Here is a 20,476-nt window from a genome sequence, read left to right on the forward strand (position 1 = left end):
ATATGAAGTATATCCTAAGGTGCTTACAATACAAAAACTTTCCTTAAGAACAGAGAAGCTAAACACCTTAAATGACTTTCAGAAATTGATAGGAGATATCCAATGGCTTGACTACCTATCAATTGCAACCATTATATGACATTTTAAGGGGAGACAGTGCTTTAAACTCACCATGCCAGCTTACAAAAGAAGCTCAAGAGGCTTCGAGAGAAGTTGAACTTGCTTTATCCAATGTGGTTGAAAAAGTCACTGAAAAACCCTTGGAAATATCAGTTTTTGCTACACAAGAGGCACCCACAGTAGTCCATCAGGGAGACAGTGATAGAGTGGGTCAACCTCCCAGCACAACCAGAACAAAGCCTTACTGCTTACCCAGTGCTTGTGGCTAGAATTTTATTAAAGGCCATTAAGTGAGCAGTACAATTATCTGGGATAAGACCCGACAAGATATACCTTTTATACTAATGCACAAGTTAATGTGTGCTGTGAAACCATCCCAGAGTGGCAAATTTTATTAGCCCTGGCTCCAAATTTTACACACGGGTCTCCATTAAGGATAACCAGACTATTACATAACTGGCAATGGATTCTTGAAGAAAAAGTTTCTAAAGTTCCTCTTAAGGACCAATCTCTTTACAGATGCATCCAAACATAATATATGTGCTGTATACTCTTGTGACAACTAGAGAAAGAGTAGTCAGAAGTCCTTTTCAGTCCACTCAGAATGAATTATATGCAATCATTATAGTTCTTATTATCCAGAAGATATATCTGATTCAGCCTATTCAGTAGGTGTGGTACAAAGAATTGCCACAGCCCAAATAAAATTTGTAACCTCTAATATATATTAGCTCTTTAAGGAACTTCAAGAGCAAGTGAGAAAGCATGCAGGTAAGATTTATATCTTTCATGTCCACTCTCATAGTGGACTTCCAGGTCCTATTTTTGATGGTATTTCAAAGGCAGATAGCCTTCTAACCATGTTGGCCAATACTCCTTTATTTCAAGAAGCCCAAGAATCTCATTTCAAATATCATCAGGCTGCTCAAGCTTTACGTTTAAAATGTGGAATAACAAGAGAGGAAGCTAGGAGCATAGTAAAGGCCTGTCCAGCTTGCCTTGCTTTCCATGCTCCTACACTCCCTCCAGGGAAGAACCCTCGTGGGTTTCTAACGAAATTTGGCAAATGGATGTGATCCATTATAAATCTTTTGGTCATCTGTCTTTTATCCACATTGTGGTAGATATCTTTTCAGGATTCACTTTTGCAATACCAGCAGCAAAAGAGACAGCCCAAGTGGTTACTTCCTTCCTTATACAAGCATTTGCAATTATGAGTATGCCATAAGAAATAAAAACAGATAATGGACCTGCATATACTTCTAAACATCTTGCACACTTATGCACAGTATAAGATTTTACACACTATTGGCATACCCTTTAATCCTCAAGGACAGACAATAGTAGAGAGGAGAAACAGAGACATTAAGACGCTCCTCCACAAACAAAAGAAAGGGGAAGCCACAGGTAACCCTAGAGAACTTTTAAATCTAGCTCTTTATACTATTAACGTCTTGATCTTTGACAAAAATGCACTGGCTCCGGCAGACAGGTTTTATAACTCACCAGAAGGGCAGTGTCCAGTGAGAGCAGCTCCACTGTTTTTAGATAATCACCAGGTGATATGGAGAGACCCAGAAAGTGGTGAATGGAAGGGACCAGATAGGTTAACTGCTTGGGGGAGAGAGTTTGCTTGTATCTCCATAGATGGAGAAGAAATCAGATAGGTGCCAATGAGCCGTATTCACTTTGTCCATCAGAGAGAAACGGAGCAGACCCTTGAAACAAAGGAGAAGACCCAAGAAACATTGGGGGGTTCCATTGCTGACTGTGCCCACCATTGAAAGAGCACAGCAGTTAAGGCGTTTGACTCATGGACATCAAAAATTGTTGGACTTCAAAACCCTCAGGAATCATTGGATTCTCTGAGACATGATAAGACTGTTGCAGGACTTCAAAAATTTGCGGGGATCAATGGATTCCCTGACACGTGAAGCAATGGACAATAGATTGGTTTTTGACTATCTCTTGGGTTGCTGAAGAAGGCGTGTATGACTGATGTTTACATACCCTTCTTCTAGGACTTCTGGAAATCTTTTACAAGACCATGTTGATTTATATTGTTTGTTATATTACTACTTGCATCTACATTTCATATTTGTTACACCACATTGAGCCTGCACTGGCTTTGGGAAGTCATCATTAATAGTCTGTGTGTTATTGCTATGTGCTTGTATAATACCTTCCATGCTGATGGGTTTGTGCATATCTGTTTCTAATAAGACTTTTCAGCTCAGAAACCCGCCAGTAATCCCCACTTCCTTTTGGTGTTTTTCATCTCCCTTCCTGAGAAGTAAGGTAGGGTGTGATCATCTTTTTAGTGCTTTCACCTCCCTTCCTGAGAAATCGGGGTGGGGGTGGGGGGAGGGAGGGAGGGATGTGATCACCTCCTTTTCGGTGTTTTCATCTCCTTTCTGAGAAGTCAGGGATGGCATGACCATCTGTGTTCCAAAACAAAAGAAAGTGGGAGATGTAAAGGGCTGAAACTCTGAGTTGATGCCTGGAATCAGACAACCAAACACTTAAGGCTAATTACTGATTGGACAAAAGTCTATTAGCATATGCTTGGAAAATGGCCCTTCCCACTATTCTGTGCTGGCTTGATCTTTTGGTGTATTCAGATAATTGTAGGAAGGATCAGAGGGTGGAATAAGACAAGCCAGAGTCACTTTGGTAGTAGAGGAGGAAAAGGGAGATCCTATGTCCATCCCCTTTACTTCTACCCCTAAAGATCAAGAATAAAGACCAAGGACTTTTGCTTATCCTGACTCTAGCTGATTCTAAGGCATCTAGTGTGCTAACTCGGTCTTCACAATCTTCTTCAATACTGAAGGACCAAAAATAGTAACAACTCTTTAATCAAAAATAAGCTTTCCCAGTTGGATGGGATCTTACCCAAGATAAAGTTCCTGATAAGAATCCCAACACCATTAGTCTTGCTTCCAAGCCCATCCCTCAAACAATCATTCAAAAAAGCAACTCCTATGGAAAAGGGTCAACCAATCACAACCACTGCCGTTTGCAACTATTGAAGACCTAAGGAAAAAAAGTTCTTGCCACCACTTTGGCAATGGCAAGTAGTTCATTCAGAAACTATGACTTTATCAAATGGAAATGACAAGGCATCAACATCTGCCTTTTTTTTTTTTTTTTTTTTTTCCTAATTCACTCTAAGAACACAAGACGTTTCCATCTGATTTGCAGGTAAAACCTTCCATGTGTGTTGTTGCCCTCATTAGAATATGAGTTTCTTAAAAGCAGTGACTCTTTTACTTTTTTATTTGTATTCTCAGGATTTAGCACAGTGCTTTGGACATAAATGTTTGATTCATTCAAATTAAATACTTGGTCAATTATCTTTAGTTCTTGAATAACCCATGTTCATGCTTTCTCTATTTTTTAGGATCAAAGAATTAGTGTCCCATAAAAGTATTTTGATGACTTATAAAGGCAAAAAATTATTTCACTTTTTTCAGTAAATTGCTTCCATTTGATTTAGTAAAAAATGTATTAAATTGACATTCTGTAGTTGCATTTGCTGAAAACTTAGCATTTTTCAGATACATCTTATTTTCCCCTCCGTCTCATGGAACGGCTGCTCTTAGGCAAATACTCTATCCCTAGATGACCAATGGAATGTGTTCCACAGAGGCAGCCCAATTATTGAGAGGCAAATATGATGAGGCCATATGTATAGAGTAGATAGAAATTTCAAAAACCCCTGGTAATCAATGAGCCCCTTAGTGAATTATACAAACAGAAATAAAACATTACTAAAATGTATTTTATTTTCATTTCAATCAAGGTACTAATATAATAGCTACTGTTTCAGTCTTATCTGCAGAACATTAACATTGTTAGCATTATCTTTTTGAAAACCAAATAATAAAATTAATCAAACTAGGTCCCTTTGGTGGTAATAACTGCTTCTGGATTTGTTCAGCAGATCAAGAGTCCTTTACAAATCTTCTTTAGCTCTTAGCTCCTGTTTATACCTATGAACAAAAACAGAAGGCAGCAAATATTTCTCTGGGATAAGAGGAGAGAAAAGCAGTTTAGTTTTTTTACTCAGGAGTCTAGTCAAGTTTTAGCTTCTAAATCCATGTAAGCAAGAATAAGCAGAAGGTAAAGTTGTACCAGAGATTTTGTCTGCCTTTAGTTTATGTGGATAATAAAAGGAAATTTCAAGAGCAAACAAGTTTTAATTGTATATTGCACACATTTTAGCGCTAGTTCTTACCACTTCTTGTCCCAAAATGACTCTAATCTTAATTTCTACATTATACATATATTTAAATTAATAATATGAATAATATGAATGCCCTGGAAGGCAGAACTAAGTCCAGTCCATAGAAATTATAAAACATAAGATTTAGGAAGAAAAAAAGAAAAGCTTCATAATAATTAAAACCATCCTAAAGTAGACTGTATAGTCCCATAAGAGGAATTCCTTCTCAGTGTCAAGAGGCAACTAGATGGTAAGGGACTGCTTTAAGGACTCATGTTTTGGGTTATCTTTGTAATTTATTAATTTCTGATAATTCTTTTGTCTATTAAGATATTGACTGTATACAATATTAAATCCGTGGAATTGGTGTTATTCCATACCTTCCTTCCCACCTTCCTCAGCCTCCTCTCCCCCAAAGCTGGAGTCTGAACATTACACCCGGACCCCAAGCTTTCCTTTGGAGAGGGCAGGCCTGGACTTTGTAACTCACTTGTAACAGTCTCAGAACTGCAGGTATGGCTTGCTAGTCAATTCCCAACCCCCCACTTTCAGTTTCTTTTGCAACAGATTCTAAACTCCTTGAGGGCAGAAGTGTCTTCCCCCCCCCCCACCCTTATTCTCATTTCAGTGTCAGGCACATAATCGGGTACTTAATAAATGTTTATTGAATTGAATTTTCTCTGAAAATAGAATAATCAACATTACTTAATGATTTTAAATTTATGCAAAAGTTGATCAAATATTACAAAAATATTTTGATATTAAATGGGCCCACAAAATCACAAAGTTCAGTGAAACTAATATAATGTGGTTTAATTGTAACATATCAGCAATGGTTACTTTAAAGTATTACTTGAGAAAACATTACTGGGTCTGTGTATTCACTTTATGTATAAAATAACTTTTACCACAACCTAAGACTTTATGCTTATATATTAACGGCATACCTCCATATACGAAAGAGCTGAGAGGCTCCTGCGGCACCAACAAAAAAGTTAACGGCAAATAGACTCCAGTTTTTAGGAATAATAACAAGGGAGTATCTTGACCAAATTAACCCTGTTAAAACAAAAAAGAAACAAAGTGTTGGGGGAAAACTTAACCAGTGTGTGCTACCATATTTGTTGTGTTAAATAGTAAGAAATGTAAAAAGACCACAAATGTGAGATGGCAATGTGATACCATGATTTCTCCTTCCAGTGGGATGAAAAATAATTTTTTCCTATTCAAAAAAGGAAAACTATCTGAAAATTCTCTTCTTCCTCTACCTTAAGATTTATAGGATTCACTATATTCTACCAAAAAAAATTCTTATACAGCATTAAATAAAAATTTTTGATCTGTAATTTCCTTTGGTGTAGGAACCTCACAAAGTTGAAAATCCACCTCTACTTGGTGTAGAACTGTAGCTCTTCTGCAATCTGGTAGTCCTACAGAATTACCTAAAGAACATGAGAAGTAAAATGACTTAATTAGGGTCACGTAGTTAATAATTGTCAGGAGACCTGTTATCACCTTGCCACAAAACTGATTCTCTCTGCACTACACCAAGCTGCCTTTTGTTAAGTACCTTTAAAATAAAAATGGGTGGCATAAGGGAAGATTCTAAACACTCACCTGTTGCCATCAATACAGCAGACTGTGCGGTACTGAGTTTTTCTGCAGGCCTGGCCATGTCAGCCAATCCAGCACAAACCAACCCCTGGAAAATACACAAACCATAACCCACAATTAATGATAAAAGAAATTTACTTTGAGACTAATGATACATAAGTCTTCCTCTCCATTATTTTGGTTTTCTAAATTATTATTGTTTGTCAAAAATTATACAGGAAAATGTTTACTTCAAAATTATGCCATATTGCTTGAATATCAAAGCACAAGGCTCCTTTTCCAAATACATTCTATACCTTAACATGATTTATTCAAAAAATTATCAGAACTATTACAAACATATCTTTGCCTCATTTAGAAAATGTAGTAATGTTTTCATTACATTTCTAGAGACAAGTTGCATTATAATTTGATGCATGTTCTTTAAAAAAGCTACTTTTTAATCTTTGAGTTTCCTGAGAAAGTCTATTAGATATTTCCTATGCATGCTTTTAGACACCATAAACAATCAAATTTATCTAGATAACAAAAATATCTCTAAAAGCATATTTTAGTAAAGGTCATGAGTTTTAAAAACCAAGCAATTAAACTATTTTTCAATTAATCATATCAGTATACAAGGAAAGACTGCTTAGCCAGTTTCAAAATGAATACAACCAGAGCTCTATGATGACAAATTTAACTTTTTTTTTTTAACCTTGATCCTAATCCTATAATTTACCTCACTCTTCCTCTCTCTCTTCTAGTTTTCCAGTTCATGTCTCCCAGTCCCCCCACCTCTCCTACAAAATGGGGACAGAATTATATTGTGGGTAAGGAGAAGGCAGAAGGAATGTATTTTGGGGTTTGTGTTGTACAGAAGTCAATAGAATGGTTTTTTTAAAAAATGATTGAAATTTAACAACTATCAACAAAAATCATAAACATTTAGAAACAATGCTTAGCTTTTAAAAAGGCAAAACTGAACAAATTATAGAAAAATAAAATTATTAGCTAAAGTACCTGTGATGGCCCTTACATTGGGTATGCAAAATGGTAATTAGGTAACTTAATTTTCATCCTTTTTTGCCTCCTTTCTAGGGAATGGTGGCAATAAACTGGGAATGTTCTCATACTATTTTTCCAGCAAGTTTATAATTTCCTCTATTCATAAGTCCCATGACTTGGAATTTGGAGGAAGGCAAAGAATCTCCATTTCCCTTAATCCTTTGATTGAATTCAAATCTGCTTGCATGTAGGTCCAAATTCCAGTAAGTAATCAGAGTATAAAATAGATTTTGAAGATTTTTGATATCACAATATCAAATGATATGACATGTACGTAAAAGTAATTTTACCAGTCACTCAACAAGTATTTATTATGTATCTATGTACCAGGTAGTATGCTAGGCTGTGGGCATACAAAGAATGAATCAATCTTCTAAATTAAGTTAACTGTTTGGACATGTATACATATATTGTATTTAATTTATACTTTAACATATTTAACATGTATTGGTCAACCTGCCATCTGGGGGGGGGGGAAATTGGAACAAAAGGTTTGACAATTGTCAATGATGTAAAAATACTCATGCATATATCTGGTAAATAAAAACTATAATTAATAAAAACAAACAAACAAAATAAATAAATAAAGTTGTTAATTTCTTCCGGTTCTATATTTATTATCATAGTTTTACAAGGAGAAAGCAATATATTTATGATCTTGTGATTAACTATACAAGCACCAATAACAGATCAAAATTATGTAGAAAAGCAAATTTTGTTTTTCTAATCACATAGTAAAGAAATGAAACATAAAGTATAAGTATTGGAAATCTAGAGGAGACCACATCAAACAAAGCAGTAGCAAAACTTAACTTTCAATACATTTTTTCTATCTCTCATTTCTTTCATAATGATAAACTTCTTTTAAAAAAAGTATTTCAACACTTCAAAGATTGGTTTTTTTACTACTTCCTCTGGAAATGTGCATAGCTTTGAGGATTGCTATAGTCAGTAATTTAATTTTTTTTGAGGCCAACCTAATGATGACCATTTCTGATAGCAGACAAAGTCTTATCACAACAAGGGTTATATATATATTTATATATATAAGACATTCTAGCTAGGTAGAGACTTAGCTAAAAGACTGAACTTTGGTAACTGAAGGCTTCTGCCATGCCATGAAGAGACATGAGAATAGGGCTTTAGAAATAGGTCTTACAGGTTAAAAAAAAAAAAAAAAAAAAAAAGTATGGCCTTCTTTACTGTTTAAATGCATTATTAGGTAGGGAAAGAACATGTAAATAAAAATAGCATGTTTGTAGGTTTCCAAAAATGCTTTAAAAATATTTCCTTTTATATTCACAACCACCTCAGGAGATAAGTGCTATTATTCCAATTTTACAGATGAGGAATCTGTAAACAGAGAGAGGTTAAACTACCAGCCAGGATCATGTACCTAGTGAAGGCTTCAAGCCAAATGTGAACCCAGGTATTCCAAACTCAATCCACTATGTCACCTATTGTAATATATGGCAGCCCCAAATTTTTTATATGTATATTTGTTTTAAAAGGAAAAATTCCTTGAAAACATGGATTGATTTGTGACAAAAATCATAGATATTTATGTATGCTCAGATATACAAAAGGTACATAATGTGACATAATCTTTTTTTTTAAGTTTTTTATTTTCAAAGCATATGCATGGATAATTTTTTCAACACTGACCCTTACAAAACCTTGTGTTCCAAATTTTTCCCTTCCTCCCACTCTCTCCCCTAGAAAGCAAGTAATCTAATGTACGTTAAACATGTTTAAAAAAATCATAAAATCTGTTTTTGATCAATATCTCTAACCTTAAGAAAAACTCCTTACTTGACTATTATCTCTGTCTTTTCATAGTTAAATTCCTAGAAAAAGCTGTAAATAGATTTATTATTTTCCTTGTTGCCAAGTCAGCCTTCAGTCACTCTTTTAGCAATCAGATGCCCAACTGAAAGTGGACTCTCTAAAGGCATCAACAATCTCTTAACCTTTTAGGACCTTGGTTCAGCATACAACATTATCAACCATCTTCTTGCCATCTAGATTTTTATGACACTATTTAAACCATACATATTCTACTCAAAATGTGGATTCACTCAAGGGCTCTAAGTCTTTCTCCCTTCTTTTCTTTCTCTCTGACCTCATTAATTCCCCTTGGCTTAATTTCTATGCAGATGATCTCCAAATCTGGGCCATATCTTTCTCCAGTGCTAAAACCTCATAAACTATCAATTAAATTACCTCCAAACAGATGTACCCTAGGCACCTCAAAATAAACATTAAAAAACAAAAACAAAATTCCAAAACAATTTTCCTCTAGGAGCTTTGTTTCTCTCTTAATCTCTCTATTCCTATTATCCTCATTTTTACAAATGAAGAAACTGAGGCACATGACTTGCCAGGTTTACATAGCTAGCATAAGTATCTGAAGCTGGATTTGAACTCAAGTATTCTTGAGTTCAAGCTCACTCAGTGCTCTTATCTATTGCCCCACCTAACCCCCTTATCAACACTCACATAACCACCTAGGTTCAGGTTTTATTCACTTTTGTCTATTTGGTAGCATTGGTCTCTCTCTCTATTTTTAAAAATCAGTATCAGATACCTTTGATTACTGTTGTTTTATAACATAGTTTGAAGTCTGGAAGTGCTATCTTTGCCCCTTCATTCTCACCTCTTTTTATCACCTCCCTTGATAGTCTAGATTTTTTAATTTTCCAAATAATTTTTATTATTATTATTTTTTACCAGGTTCATAAAGTTTCCTATCTTACCTATCATAGGAATAATAAGTACTATGCTTACAGTTAGTACTGTCATGATTTGCTGGAGTAACATAATTTGAGGAGTAACAACATAGAAAAGTTGTCTAGATTTCAAGATGATAAACTTTAGTTCTATGGCACAAATATCTAAAATTAAAACCGTAAAAGTCTTTTAAAGTAAATAATGAGCCAAGCTAACTTTCACTCTAGCTTTCACATTTAAAAAAATTTAATTTTGGGGTAGAAATTATTTTTAATATTTTAAAACCTGTAATATAAGCTTTTTAATAATAAAAAATGCCTGGAACTTTTTTTTTTTTTTTAATACAATTTAAGCTAAATTAGTTTTGTGGTGTAGCCCTCAGTTCATAGCACTGAAGTTTTATTTCCTGATGCTACCAATACCCCTTAAAGTTCTCTCTCTCTCTCTCTCTCTCTCTCTCTCTCTCTCTCTCTCTCTCTCTCTCTCTCTCTCTCTCTCTCTCTCTCACACACACACACACACCACACACCACACACCACACACCACACACCCTTTCTCCCCTCAGAATGATAATGATGAGAATTATTTGCCATAAAGTAATTTTAAGACAATACAAAGAATATACTTTAAATTTACAAACTCACATATGGTCTGATTAAGCTACTCTGTTACTAAAAAATAAGGATAGCCATCCAAGCATTTATTTGCCAAAGTCAAACTTACCCATTTCATAATTGGTGCCCAGAAAAACACAGTTTTGGGACCTGAAAAGAAAGGGAAAAATTAAGACACAAAAATCCCAATATGTCATATAAATTTATATCATACTTATTGCCATACACACTCACACTCACTCACTCACACACACACACACACACACACACACACACGGACCAAAGGACCAATTTGTGAATTCATTTCTCAACTTCTACAGAGTTGGGTTTTGTTGTTGGGGTTTTTTGGTTATACAGGAAATCAGTTAAATGACATGCCCTAGATTACACATCTAGTACTAGTTTAAGGTTAGATTTGAAGTCAGGTCCTCTGGATTCCAGGGCCAAACTCTATTCACTGTCACCTAGTATCTCCTCTCAACTTTTAGTAACTTACAAAATTTATCACCAAGAACTATATTTTCTTTGATTTTTATCTCCTTTACTATACTTTCCGTGGTTCTTAAAATTTTTACAAATATTTTCCTTACACTGAGTAATTACCTAAATTTTACAGGTGAAGAAACTAAAGTTCAGATTAGACAGGTAATTACTGATTAAGGTTTTTGGTCTCTCAGACCTTTGCTTTTACTACAATACTAGGCTACCTTTCCATTTATACTATAGAAATAAATGTTTAGATCTATTATGAATATAATAAAACTGTCAATCAAATGCCAATTAGCACTAGGTTTTCACCATGATCTATTTTAGCCAATTATTTTACTTCTCATAAATTAAAAAAAAAAAAAATTATTGATTTTTTTTTATATTGCCCAAACTCCTTCTTGTAGCTTCCCTCCCCCTTTCCTCCAGCCATTTCTCCTCTTTTATTTTTAAAGATAAACCACAGTAAAATAGAGACAATCTTAGTTAGAAAAAATACACACATGATTATAGGCTTTTAAAAAGTTCCTTTTGTAGTATTATACTAATTGCATATACTAGTTTAGTGAGAAATTGCAAGCTATAGAATTAAGAAAAACGATCTCATGTAGCAATTTCTTAGCTATCAAATTATTTTACATTTTAAAAGGACAAGGTACATAGCACCAAATTTATAGCCTGACAAAATTTGGTGGCTGATATCTGAACCAAAAGCTACTGATGACAAATTATACCCATGTATTTTAATTTCCTGGAAGCATAATAAGAGAAACTACAGGAATTTCATCAATTAGCCTTTAAAATTCGATTGGCATATTTAGTATAACACAGAAACATCATATTTCTGCTTTGTATAAGGTGCATATATATTCCAAATCAAGGAAATGTATTCCTTAATAAATAAAAAATGAATATATAAGACTGAATGACTTGATTGGGCACTATGTTAAGCAGAAATTGAAAAAAATTCAAACCTAAGTATTGGTTTACAAAAATTGCTTACAAATAAGAACTGGATAAGTACATTCTCTACCAAGGCCTGCTGACACATTCTTAGGACCTTATCTCTTTAAATATGCTCAGGGAACTGCCAATTTAGGTGACTTGTCTAGGTTTATACAGGGGAATGGATGAGAGATGATACTCAAATCCCACTAGTTCTGGACAAGAAAGTGAGGCTGGTGACTTTGCCCACCCTCCCTCACTACAATACCATTTGCTTGCATGTCCTGGTATCTCCTGGCTGAAATCAATCTGGTTCTCCTCCAGAATCAAGGACAAACAACAACCTCCCTATCGGGTCATCTACAGAGAGAGGCCAACAACAATGCCGATGGTCCAGTCGAGAGATGCTAGGAGACTTCCACCCAACCTACTACTTTGCCATGGGCATTAGCTGAAAAGGGGGTTAGGACAGGGCCTCTTTCCAGTTCTAGGACACAAGTCATTAGTAGCAGGGGTTAGATAGCAATCTGATTTGATGGAAAAGAATTTTAAGAGGAAGGAAATTGGCAGAGAAGTGATAACATCAGAGGCTGAAGAGATACTAAGAGTTCCTCTGGGAGACACTAAGTGATAATTTGATAAGTTATAGCAAAGTGAGAAAGAGCTGAGAAGGATGCCACCAGACTGTGGAATGCCATGAAAAAAAGTCCCAGGAAGCCCCAGGGAGCCCCTACCCCATACTCTGGTGGTGGGGGATGAATACAGGTAGACTCCCCTAAGCACAAGCTTTTTTTGAGGGTTGTCTGGGGCCATAGAGAAGCCTTTCCTAGCAACACATTCCTGAAATACATATGGATTTAGAAAATCATAAGTTAACTATATGGAATTGTAATATTATTTTAATTTTTAAAAAGTATTTCCAGTTACATTTTCATCCAGTTCCAGTTGTACTTGGGAGTCCAGCAGCAGAGGGAGTTTGACACCTATGCTCTAAGATCTTCTCACTTTTGTTTCCCTGACAAAAACTCCCATTCTTCTTTAATCACTTTCTCCTTTCCTTTTCTCTTAAGACTATAAAACTCCTGGTGGGCAGAGGTGATCTTCATTTTTTTAGTTCAGTGTTTCTCCTACTTGTACAGAACATTTCCTTAAGAAGGTAGACAGAAGGTAACAAGTGATATGTAAATAAATGTAGATGAAGTCTAAGGGAGGAAAGGTCATTTCTTACTGATTCAGAAGGGAAGAAAAAAATTTGAGGAAACTTTTCCAGAGGATGTGATATTTGAGTTCTGCTTTAAAACAGGGGTAGGTAGGGGCAGCTAGGTGGTGCAGTGGATAGAGCACCAGCCCTGAAGTCAGAAGGATCCCTGAATTCGAATACAATCTTAAACTTTTTTTTTTTTTTCCCTGAGGCTGGGTTTTTTTTTTTTTTTTTTTTTCCCTGAGGCTGGCAGCTAAGATTTGAACTCCTCCTGAATTCAAGGCTGGTGCTCTATCCACTGCACCACTTAGCTGCCCCTATCTTAGACATTTAACACTTCTTAGACATGTAATCCAGGGCGAGGCAATTGCCTCAGGAAAAACAAACAAACAAACAAAAACAAGGGGTAGGCAAAGTCTGGCCCCAACACCTTAAGGCAAAGATGAGCTGAAAGCTAAAAACAACTACCTCACAAGGTGAGTCCTTTAAGTTGAGAATTTTGTATGGTCTAGAAATGTTGTTATAAATATCCAAATGCTCCCTAACAGAAAAAAAGCTCCTTATCCGTTTTTAAAAATTGTGTTTATGGACTGAATATTATATATCATAGTAAACATAGTTCAATTACAGTATTTAATTTTTAATTTTGTCCTCTAAAAACTAACAAAGGAAATATGTAAGTTACAGCAAAAGGAACAGTTTGGAGAATATATATTTGACATATATAGATATATATACATATACATACACACATAAATATATACATGTATATAAGTAATAGGAAACTGATTAGAACACTACATTACAATCAATTTCCCCCAAGTCTATATGGGTCAGAAGAAGGTGTTAAAGTTTAAGACCAAAAAAGTATCTATATTTTATCAATTATTTATTTAGAAAGTTTGAATAAGTTCTTTAGTCAAGTTTGATGAAATCAGAAGGCAGTGGGCCACTGGCTGGACCAAGCTTCAACCAGAGTCCCGGTGTTCCTTTAAATGACAATACCCATTCTACTGCCAAAATAATTTTCTTAAACTGCAGATCTAACAATGTTCAATAAACTCCAATGGTTCCTTTTATCCTTATTTAGGATAAAATATAAATTGTTCTATCATCATGTGCTTTTCTTATATATTTCTTGGGCATTCTTGTTATCTTTCCAAATGGATTGAGGACATGAAGTTGCTTATTATTTGCTATAGCCCATGCATGTTAGAACTAAAGTCTGAAGTCCTACTACTGTCAATATTAGGTAGATAACCTTATGTTCGGTCATAAAAGTATGATGTTAAACCTAAGAGGAACAAATACAAATATGCAACAATTAAGTTAGAGAGAGAAGATAGATATTTAATAATAGTTTTTGTTTCTGCCATTTTTGTAAATTATCATACATGTAAGTGTTCAGCTATTATAAAATGTTCAGCAAATCCAAGAATACAAGTTGTTATTTGAGGAGAGTTTTCATATTTAACAAAAATTGCTGGTAACCTGGAAATAATTCTGCCAGAAATTAAATTTAAAAGAGCATCTTTCACCATATGCCATGGTACATGGGGAAACTAAATATAAAAGGCTTAAATACTTGAATAACTTTCTCTGGTAACCTATAGCTTTCTTTATTCTCTTCCACTGAGAATACAACAACAAAAACAAAACTTTTGTGAAAAAATATGCATTCTTGAGCATAAAAAATTCCCATACTGGTCAAGTCTGAAAAAGCATATTTCATGCTGCTTCCAGAAACCATCACCTTTCTCATTCAGGAGACAAGGTAGCATGGTTCATCTTTGATCCTCCAGTTGGTCACTGCACTGAGTTAAGTCTTTTAAAATTGTTGTGGCTGTAAGTTATTCTTCAAGTTCTGCTCTCTTTGCATGCACTCCCAGTTTGTACAGATCTTTCAAAGTTTTTCTGTAACACTCCCTTCCATAATTTCTCATGGGGTAATAACATGCCATTACTTGTTTAGTCATACTCTAATTTATGGGCACCAATTAGTTTGTACTTCTTTATCACTATAGCAAGAACTGCTAGAACTGTTTTTGTCCATTTGGATCTTTGCCCTTTTTTAAGTTGGCCTACTGTTATGGGCCAGAACTCTGCATTTCAAACAAGAATTCTTACAAGGTGCTAACTCAGTAGAATTGATAAAACAATGGTTATCTACTTTAGCATGATGATTAATAAATTATAATAGAGCATAAAAACTGGGACAAACTTAAACAGGGTCAGACTCAGAGAAAAGGGAGGATTGGATACAAGAGATTCACTCCATCTCGCACCACTGTGGTGGTTGGCCTCCTGCATTTCCTTCACTGAGACCAAGCTAGCTGAGCTCCAGGCAAGGAGACAATAAAGAAAGATAAAGACTTTATCCCAGGCTGTGATTAATCTGCTGAAACAAAGGCTGGTCCAGAGACCTCCAGAAAAACAACTATAACACTACAACCTACAAATAATATTGCTAGGTCAAAGGGTATATACAGTCTTGTGCCTTTTAGGGCATAGGTCCCAATTACCTTCCAATATGTTAGACTGATTCAGAGCTTTACCAATGGTGCCTTAGTGTGTAACCTCTCCCATGTATGTAATTTTCCTCTTCTGTCATTTTCTTTTCTTTTTTTTTCCCCTGAGGCTGAGGTTAAGTAACTTGCCCAGGGTCACACAGCTAGGAAGTATTAAGTGTCTGAGACCAGATTTGAACTCTGGTCCTCCTGAATTTAGGGCTGGTGCTCTCTCCACTGCACCACCTAGCTGCCCCTCCTCTGTCATTTTCAAAAATTGTTATGCGTGAAGTAGACACATTTGTTTTAATATACTTTTCTCACAATTGTTTTAATATATTTTTCTAACTACTAATAATTCCAACATTTTTTTCAAATGGTTGCTGATATTTTGAATTTCTTCCTTTAAAAAGTTCCTGTTCATATCCCTTTATCCTTTATCTACTGAGACCAGCTTTTGTTTTGTTCTTAGATATTTGAACTTCCTTGAATAGCCACAGAAACTTGAATCAAAGACATCCCTTCCACTCAAAGTTAAGCATTTAAATGCAATTGTATTTGTGCCAACACTTTCAAAATCTCTTAAAAGCTGTTCAAAGACCCACAAGTGTCTAATTTTTGTTCCAATATCAAACCTAAACAATCAGGGGACTGACTGACCCGAGTCAGGTCCAAGGTACACTTTCTTTCCCATTTCTTGCATGACACCATTTCCTCTAACATTTCATTTTGGTTTTGCTCATGGTTATCACTATATGACTAAAATTTGTTGAATAGTACATGGAATTTTCCCACTTTTCTGGACTCATAATACATTCACATATATGTATATGATATTACAAGATCTTGTTTTTAAAGGAAAACTTTATGGAATATTTTTAAAATTCCAATTACCTAACTTCTCACATCAAATTATTTAAAACTATAAAAATTTGACTGGTTCGTAAGAAAAATTTTTATTGGTGTCTCTTCATCGTTTTTTTTATTAGTTCTTGAAAATCCTTCATTTTGTACAAATGATTCAACTCCTCTAGGAAGAATTGAGGGCTTGAAGAATTAGCCCTGAAAAATTTACCTGGCAGGAATGAAAGCTTCTCTTGGAAAAAGCAAGCTTTTAAAAAATAATGGTTTCAAAGGAATCTAGTGATTGTCTGGACCAAGATACTGTTTCAAATGGAGCTAACTTAACTTTGTCTTCAATCCCAAATCATTCTGGCTTTCATTAAATGGCCAATAACAGCCTCCAGTCCAAGCCCCAGTGTCTCATGGTATAGATTTCGATGGTTTAAGAATGTAAATAACAATCGTTTTTGTTCAGGCCAGAAATTCAGATTATTATTTTTTGTAATGATACATTGGGTCATCTCAGGTCTCAATTCTTACCTAGCTCTTAGTCGTAGAAAGAGCTGTCTCAGACAAACAGACCTTGGAAAGATCTTAATTTAGAAAGACCAAGGTCACCCATCACTACTCCTTTCGATTTTTGTTTTGCCACTGGACTTTGATGACTGCAGGAGAGTATGAGTCTTTAGACTTTTGAAACTGTGTCTCACTTAAATCCAATTCTCAAGCAAATCAAGATATCAAGACGGCGATCATCACCTTCTTGATATCATTGTCCTTCTTCCAGAATGATGAACAACAGCAGGTATAAAGTATTAAGAAATGTCTCTGGAATGGTGAAGGCAGTAGGAATAGAGAAATGAGAAAATAAATTCAATCAAACATTTATTTATTAAGGGCCAGTATGAATGCCTATAACACACGAGGCATTAAAACTTATGGACTTCTCCTTTACTCACATCTAAAAACAATATTCAAGTTTCTTGGCAGAGAAGATATAAATGTCACTAAGCAGAAATAAGTTAGTTATTCACAGGAAGAGCAGATTTGGGGGTAGAGAGGAATTGAGAAGGAAAATATCTTCCTCCACTCTTCTCTCTCTTCAAATCCCTTACCTTTCAGGTTTACAAATAAGCTTACTCACAGCAGTCCTGGAAGGCAGGTAGTTCAAGTGTTTTATATATGAGGACATATGATCAAGCAAGAGCCAGTTATAGAATAAAGGCTTAAAACTAGGTTATCTTCAAGTCCTGTGTTCTTTCTAGTATATCACAGTTGCTTCACTAATTCAGTCATGCTTCGATTGAAATTGCTGGAATCTTCATTATTTTAAAGCAATACAACCCAAAAGATTGTTGCAGAGAATATTGAGCCAAATCAAGAACATAGATAAAATTCATTTTCAAAATTCAACAAAATTCTTCATCTCAATAAGATTTTGAATAATAGTTCCAAAATAATTATAGAAGGCAGAAAGTTGAAAAAGGACATTCTGAGTTAGAGTAATTTTAATCTGAAGTAAAGATTAAAACTCATAAAAGTGCTACTATCAGTTAAATGGGTACAAGCACCCTTAAGGTATGTTATAGAACATACAGTTGTTTCATCTCCTGGGATAGAAATGGCAAACTTAGAGGTCACAGGGCACAGCAAGCTTAAAATATCCTCTAACTTGTTCACAGAACATAAGATCAAAATCTGGAGCAGAAGACCTCTGAATCCGAATTAGGGAGGAGAGAGAGGAAAGAGAGGAGCGTGGATGGATGGGAGTTACGTGACTTGCTTAAGGGTCTTCAGAGGCAGTAAATGTGGGATTGAAACTCAGATCTTCTGACTCCAAAGCCAGTGTTGTTCCATTGATCTTGAAACAACAGTAGAAAAAGAGAGGAAAAGAAGCAAAATAAAATGAAAATCTCCATCCTCAATAACCTTAGAGTTTCATAGTGGATCCAGATTGTTACTTGTAAGTCTCCTCAGTAGTTAAGTAGCTGTTCAACACTGGCATGCTACAGACCCGTAGGTCCCAAGTCTTTATTTCATCCTAGACCAGTAATTTCACTGGCAGAGAAGTCAAAAAGGCAGTCCTGAATGCAGGAGATACCAAATTAAACTGTCACCAAAAATGTTTAACAAAATAAAAAATATATATAATTTCACACTATTTTAATTTGTGGTTTTCAAAAAGTCAATATCAGTCTGCCTGCAGGGATCCAACACCTCGGGTCCCAGAAAGGCCAATTTCTAAAGAAAACATCTCTACTTGGGCGTATCTCCAAGTGTCTTAGAGTGAATCTAGTTGCTAGTTTGGGACACGAAGAGACTGGTAACAGAGCCCGTGGGTGCCCGAGTGAGAACACCAGATCTGCCCGCTACTAAGCCGAGCAGCGGAAATAATGGGAATCACACCTTGGAACAAATTCAGTCCCGAAATCATTCCCCCATTAGACCCATTTCACTGCTGTCATTTCTTTGGAAGGCTGCTGAGGATCCACACTGGTGCAAAATCCAGAAGTAATCGGGCCAGGCACTGTGCTAGGACATTCTCTCACTCGAGGCCCATACGAGCCTTCCACATGGGTGCTCTAGTTATTTCCATGTTACAGTTGAGGGAACTGAGCTTCAGGGGCTCGCTGGGAGCCCCGCGGCGTGTCAGCTCTCTCTCTCCCAGCTTCCTCAAAGAGACGCGAATAGCCAGCAGGCTGCTGGGGATTGGCACAGCGTGGGCACTGCGGCGCGCATCTGACCGGGTGCACCAGACACAAGCCCAGTTAACGGAGGGGTGACAGAAGGGACGGGGACGAGGCCACATAAGGCAGTGAGGCCCCCCCAAAGCGCCTCGCGCGGCCCAAGGACCCGACACCCCCAGAGACGCCGCCGGGACGCCAGCTTCCAGCGGGTCGGGCCGGACGGAGACGAGGGTCCCGTTTCGGGGCGGGGTGGGGGAGGGAACGGGAAAAGATCGGGGATGCAGCTGCAAAGGAGCGGGAGACTTTAGGGGCGCTGGGGAAAGAGGGGGAATCCCGAGGGACGAGTACGCAATGTTGGCGGGTGGGGGGATATTTAGTTAAGAGAGTGCTAGTGTTTTCAGGGCGCGGGGAAGTTTGGGGGTCGCAGGATATTTGGGGGAGAGGGTCAGGTGAACAAGGACGTAGGCTTTTTCTCGGGGGGTGGGAAGCGTGACGCCCGCGGGGGAGGTCACGGCCGCCAGGTAGGTCTTGGGGTAGGGGACGCGGCGGCGACTGCGGCCGTTACCTGCCGGGTGGTTGTAAAGCGGCCTCAGCTTCTCCGGCAGCATCAGCTCCACCTTGTCGAGTAGGCGGTGGTAGCTGGCCCGCAGGCCTCGCACTCCAGAGGCGGCCATACTCACGGCCGAAACGCGGTGCAGCCGCTCCCCTGGCCGACCAAGGGCAGCTTGTAACCTTTCCCAGCCTCAGTCACCGGCTTCCTCCGCTCCCCAGGGTGCCCTTCTCGCAGACTTGCACCGCCCCTCCTACCACAGCGCCGGAGGGGCCCCAGGCCGGAGTGGAGGCCGAGGGGGCGGAGGCTCCGCCTAAGCCCACCCCGGGCCCACCCCCTGCCCACGGGCGGAGGGCACCGGGGAGGAGGAGGAGGAGGAGGAGTCATGGCAACAGACACGAAAGCATCATCTAATCGCCACTCCCAATAGAGATACCTCCGCCGGCACCTCTGACGTCACTTTATCCCTTTTCAATGATTGGTCCCTTTCAAGGGAAGGGCGGGCTACCCAGGAAAGAGACCACCGGTCATTTCAGTCTTCCGGCTTCAGAGCCCATGTTGGAGAAGGGCAAAAGAAGCTACGCTTTCTTCCCGGCTTCCTTTCTCTTTGGATTTGGGCCCAAATTCTTGCTCAAGATTGGACTTTCGAGGCTTCCATGCCCGAAATAAAGATAGAGCTCCCAACTTTTCCCTGCTTTTTTGAAATGGAACTGTTTGAGAGGAATGAACCCTGGTTCTGCCTCCCATCGCCCCACCCCTTTTTTGTCTATAGAGAGACCCCAGGATTGAGCTAGAGGGGCCGCCAAGCGGGAGATGCTGTGCGAGGAGCTCTGACCCCTATCGCTCGAGCTGGGTAGTCATCTCGCGAGAAAGCCTGGGTGGGGAACGTGTCAGAGGAGGCGGA

At 37.5% G+C, this 20,476-nt stretch overlaps 1 protein-coding gene across 1 annotated transcript; it reads right to left on the minus strand.

Moving 5' to 3' along the window:
• Window positions 1–3,890: 3,890 nt before the first annotated feature.
• MPC2 (mitochondrial pyruvate carrier 2) lies at window positions 3,891–20,012 on the minus strand. The gene is made up of 5 exons (XM_074266529.1): window positions 19,588–20,012; window positions 10,463–10,503; window positions 5,966–6,050; window positions 5,296–5,407; window positions 3,891–4,115 (listed from the first exon to the last, which is right to left on the minus strand). Exons 1-5 carry the CDS (start codon window positions 19,694–19,696, stop codon window positions 4,079–4,081), a joined length of 384 nt encoding a protein of 127 aa, XP_074122630.1. The 5' UTR covers window positions 19,697–20,012; the 3' UTR covers window positions 3,891–4,078.
• Between the last annotated feature and the right edge of the window lie 464 nt (window positions 20,013–20,476).

Source organism: Sminthopsis crassicaudata, chromosome 4, assembly GCF_048593235.1.
Source record: "Sminthopsis crassicaudata isolate SCR6 chromosome 4, ASM4859323v1, whole genome shotgun sequence".
Lineage (NCBI taxonomy): Eukaryota > Metazoa > Chordata > Mammalia > Dasyuromorphia > Dasyuridae > Sminthopsis > Sminthopsis crassicaudata.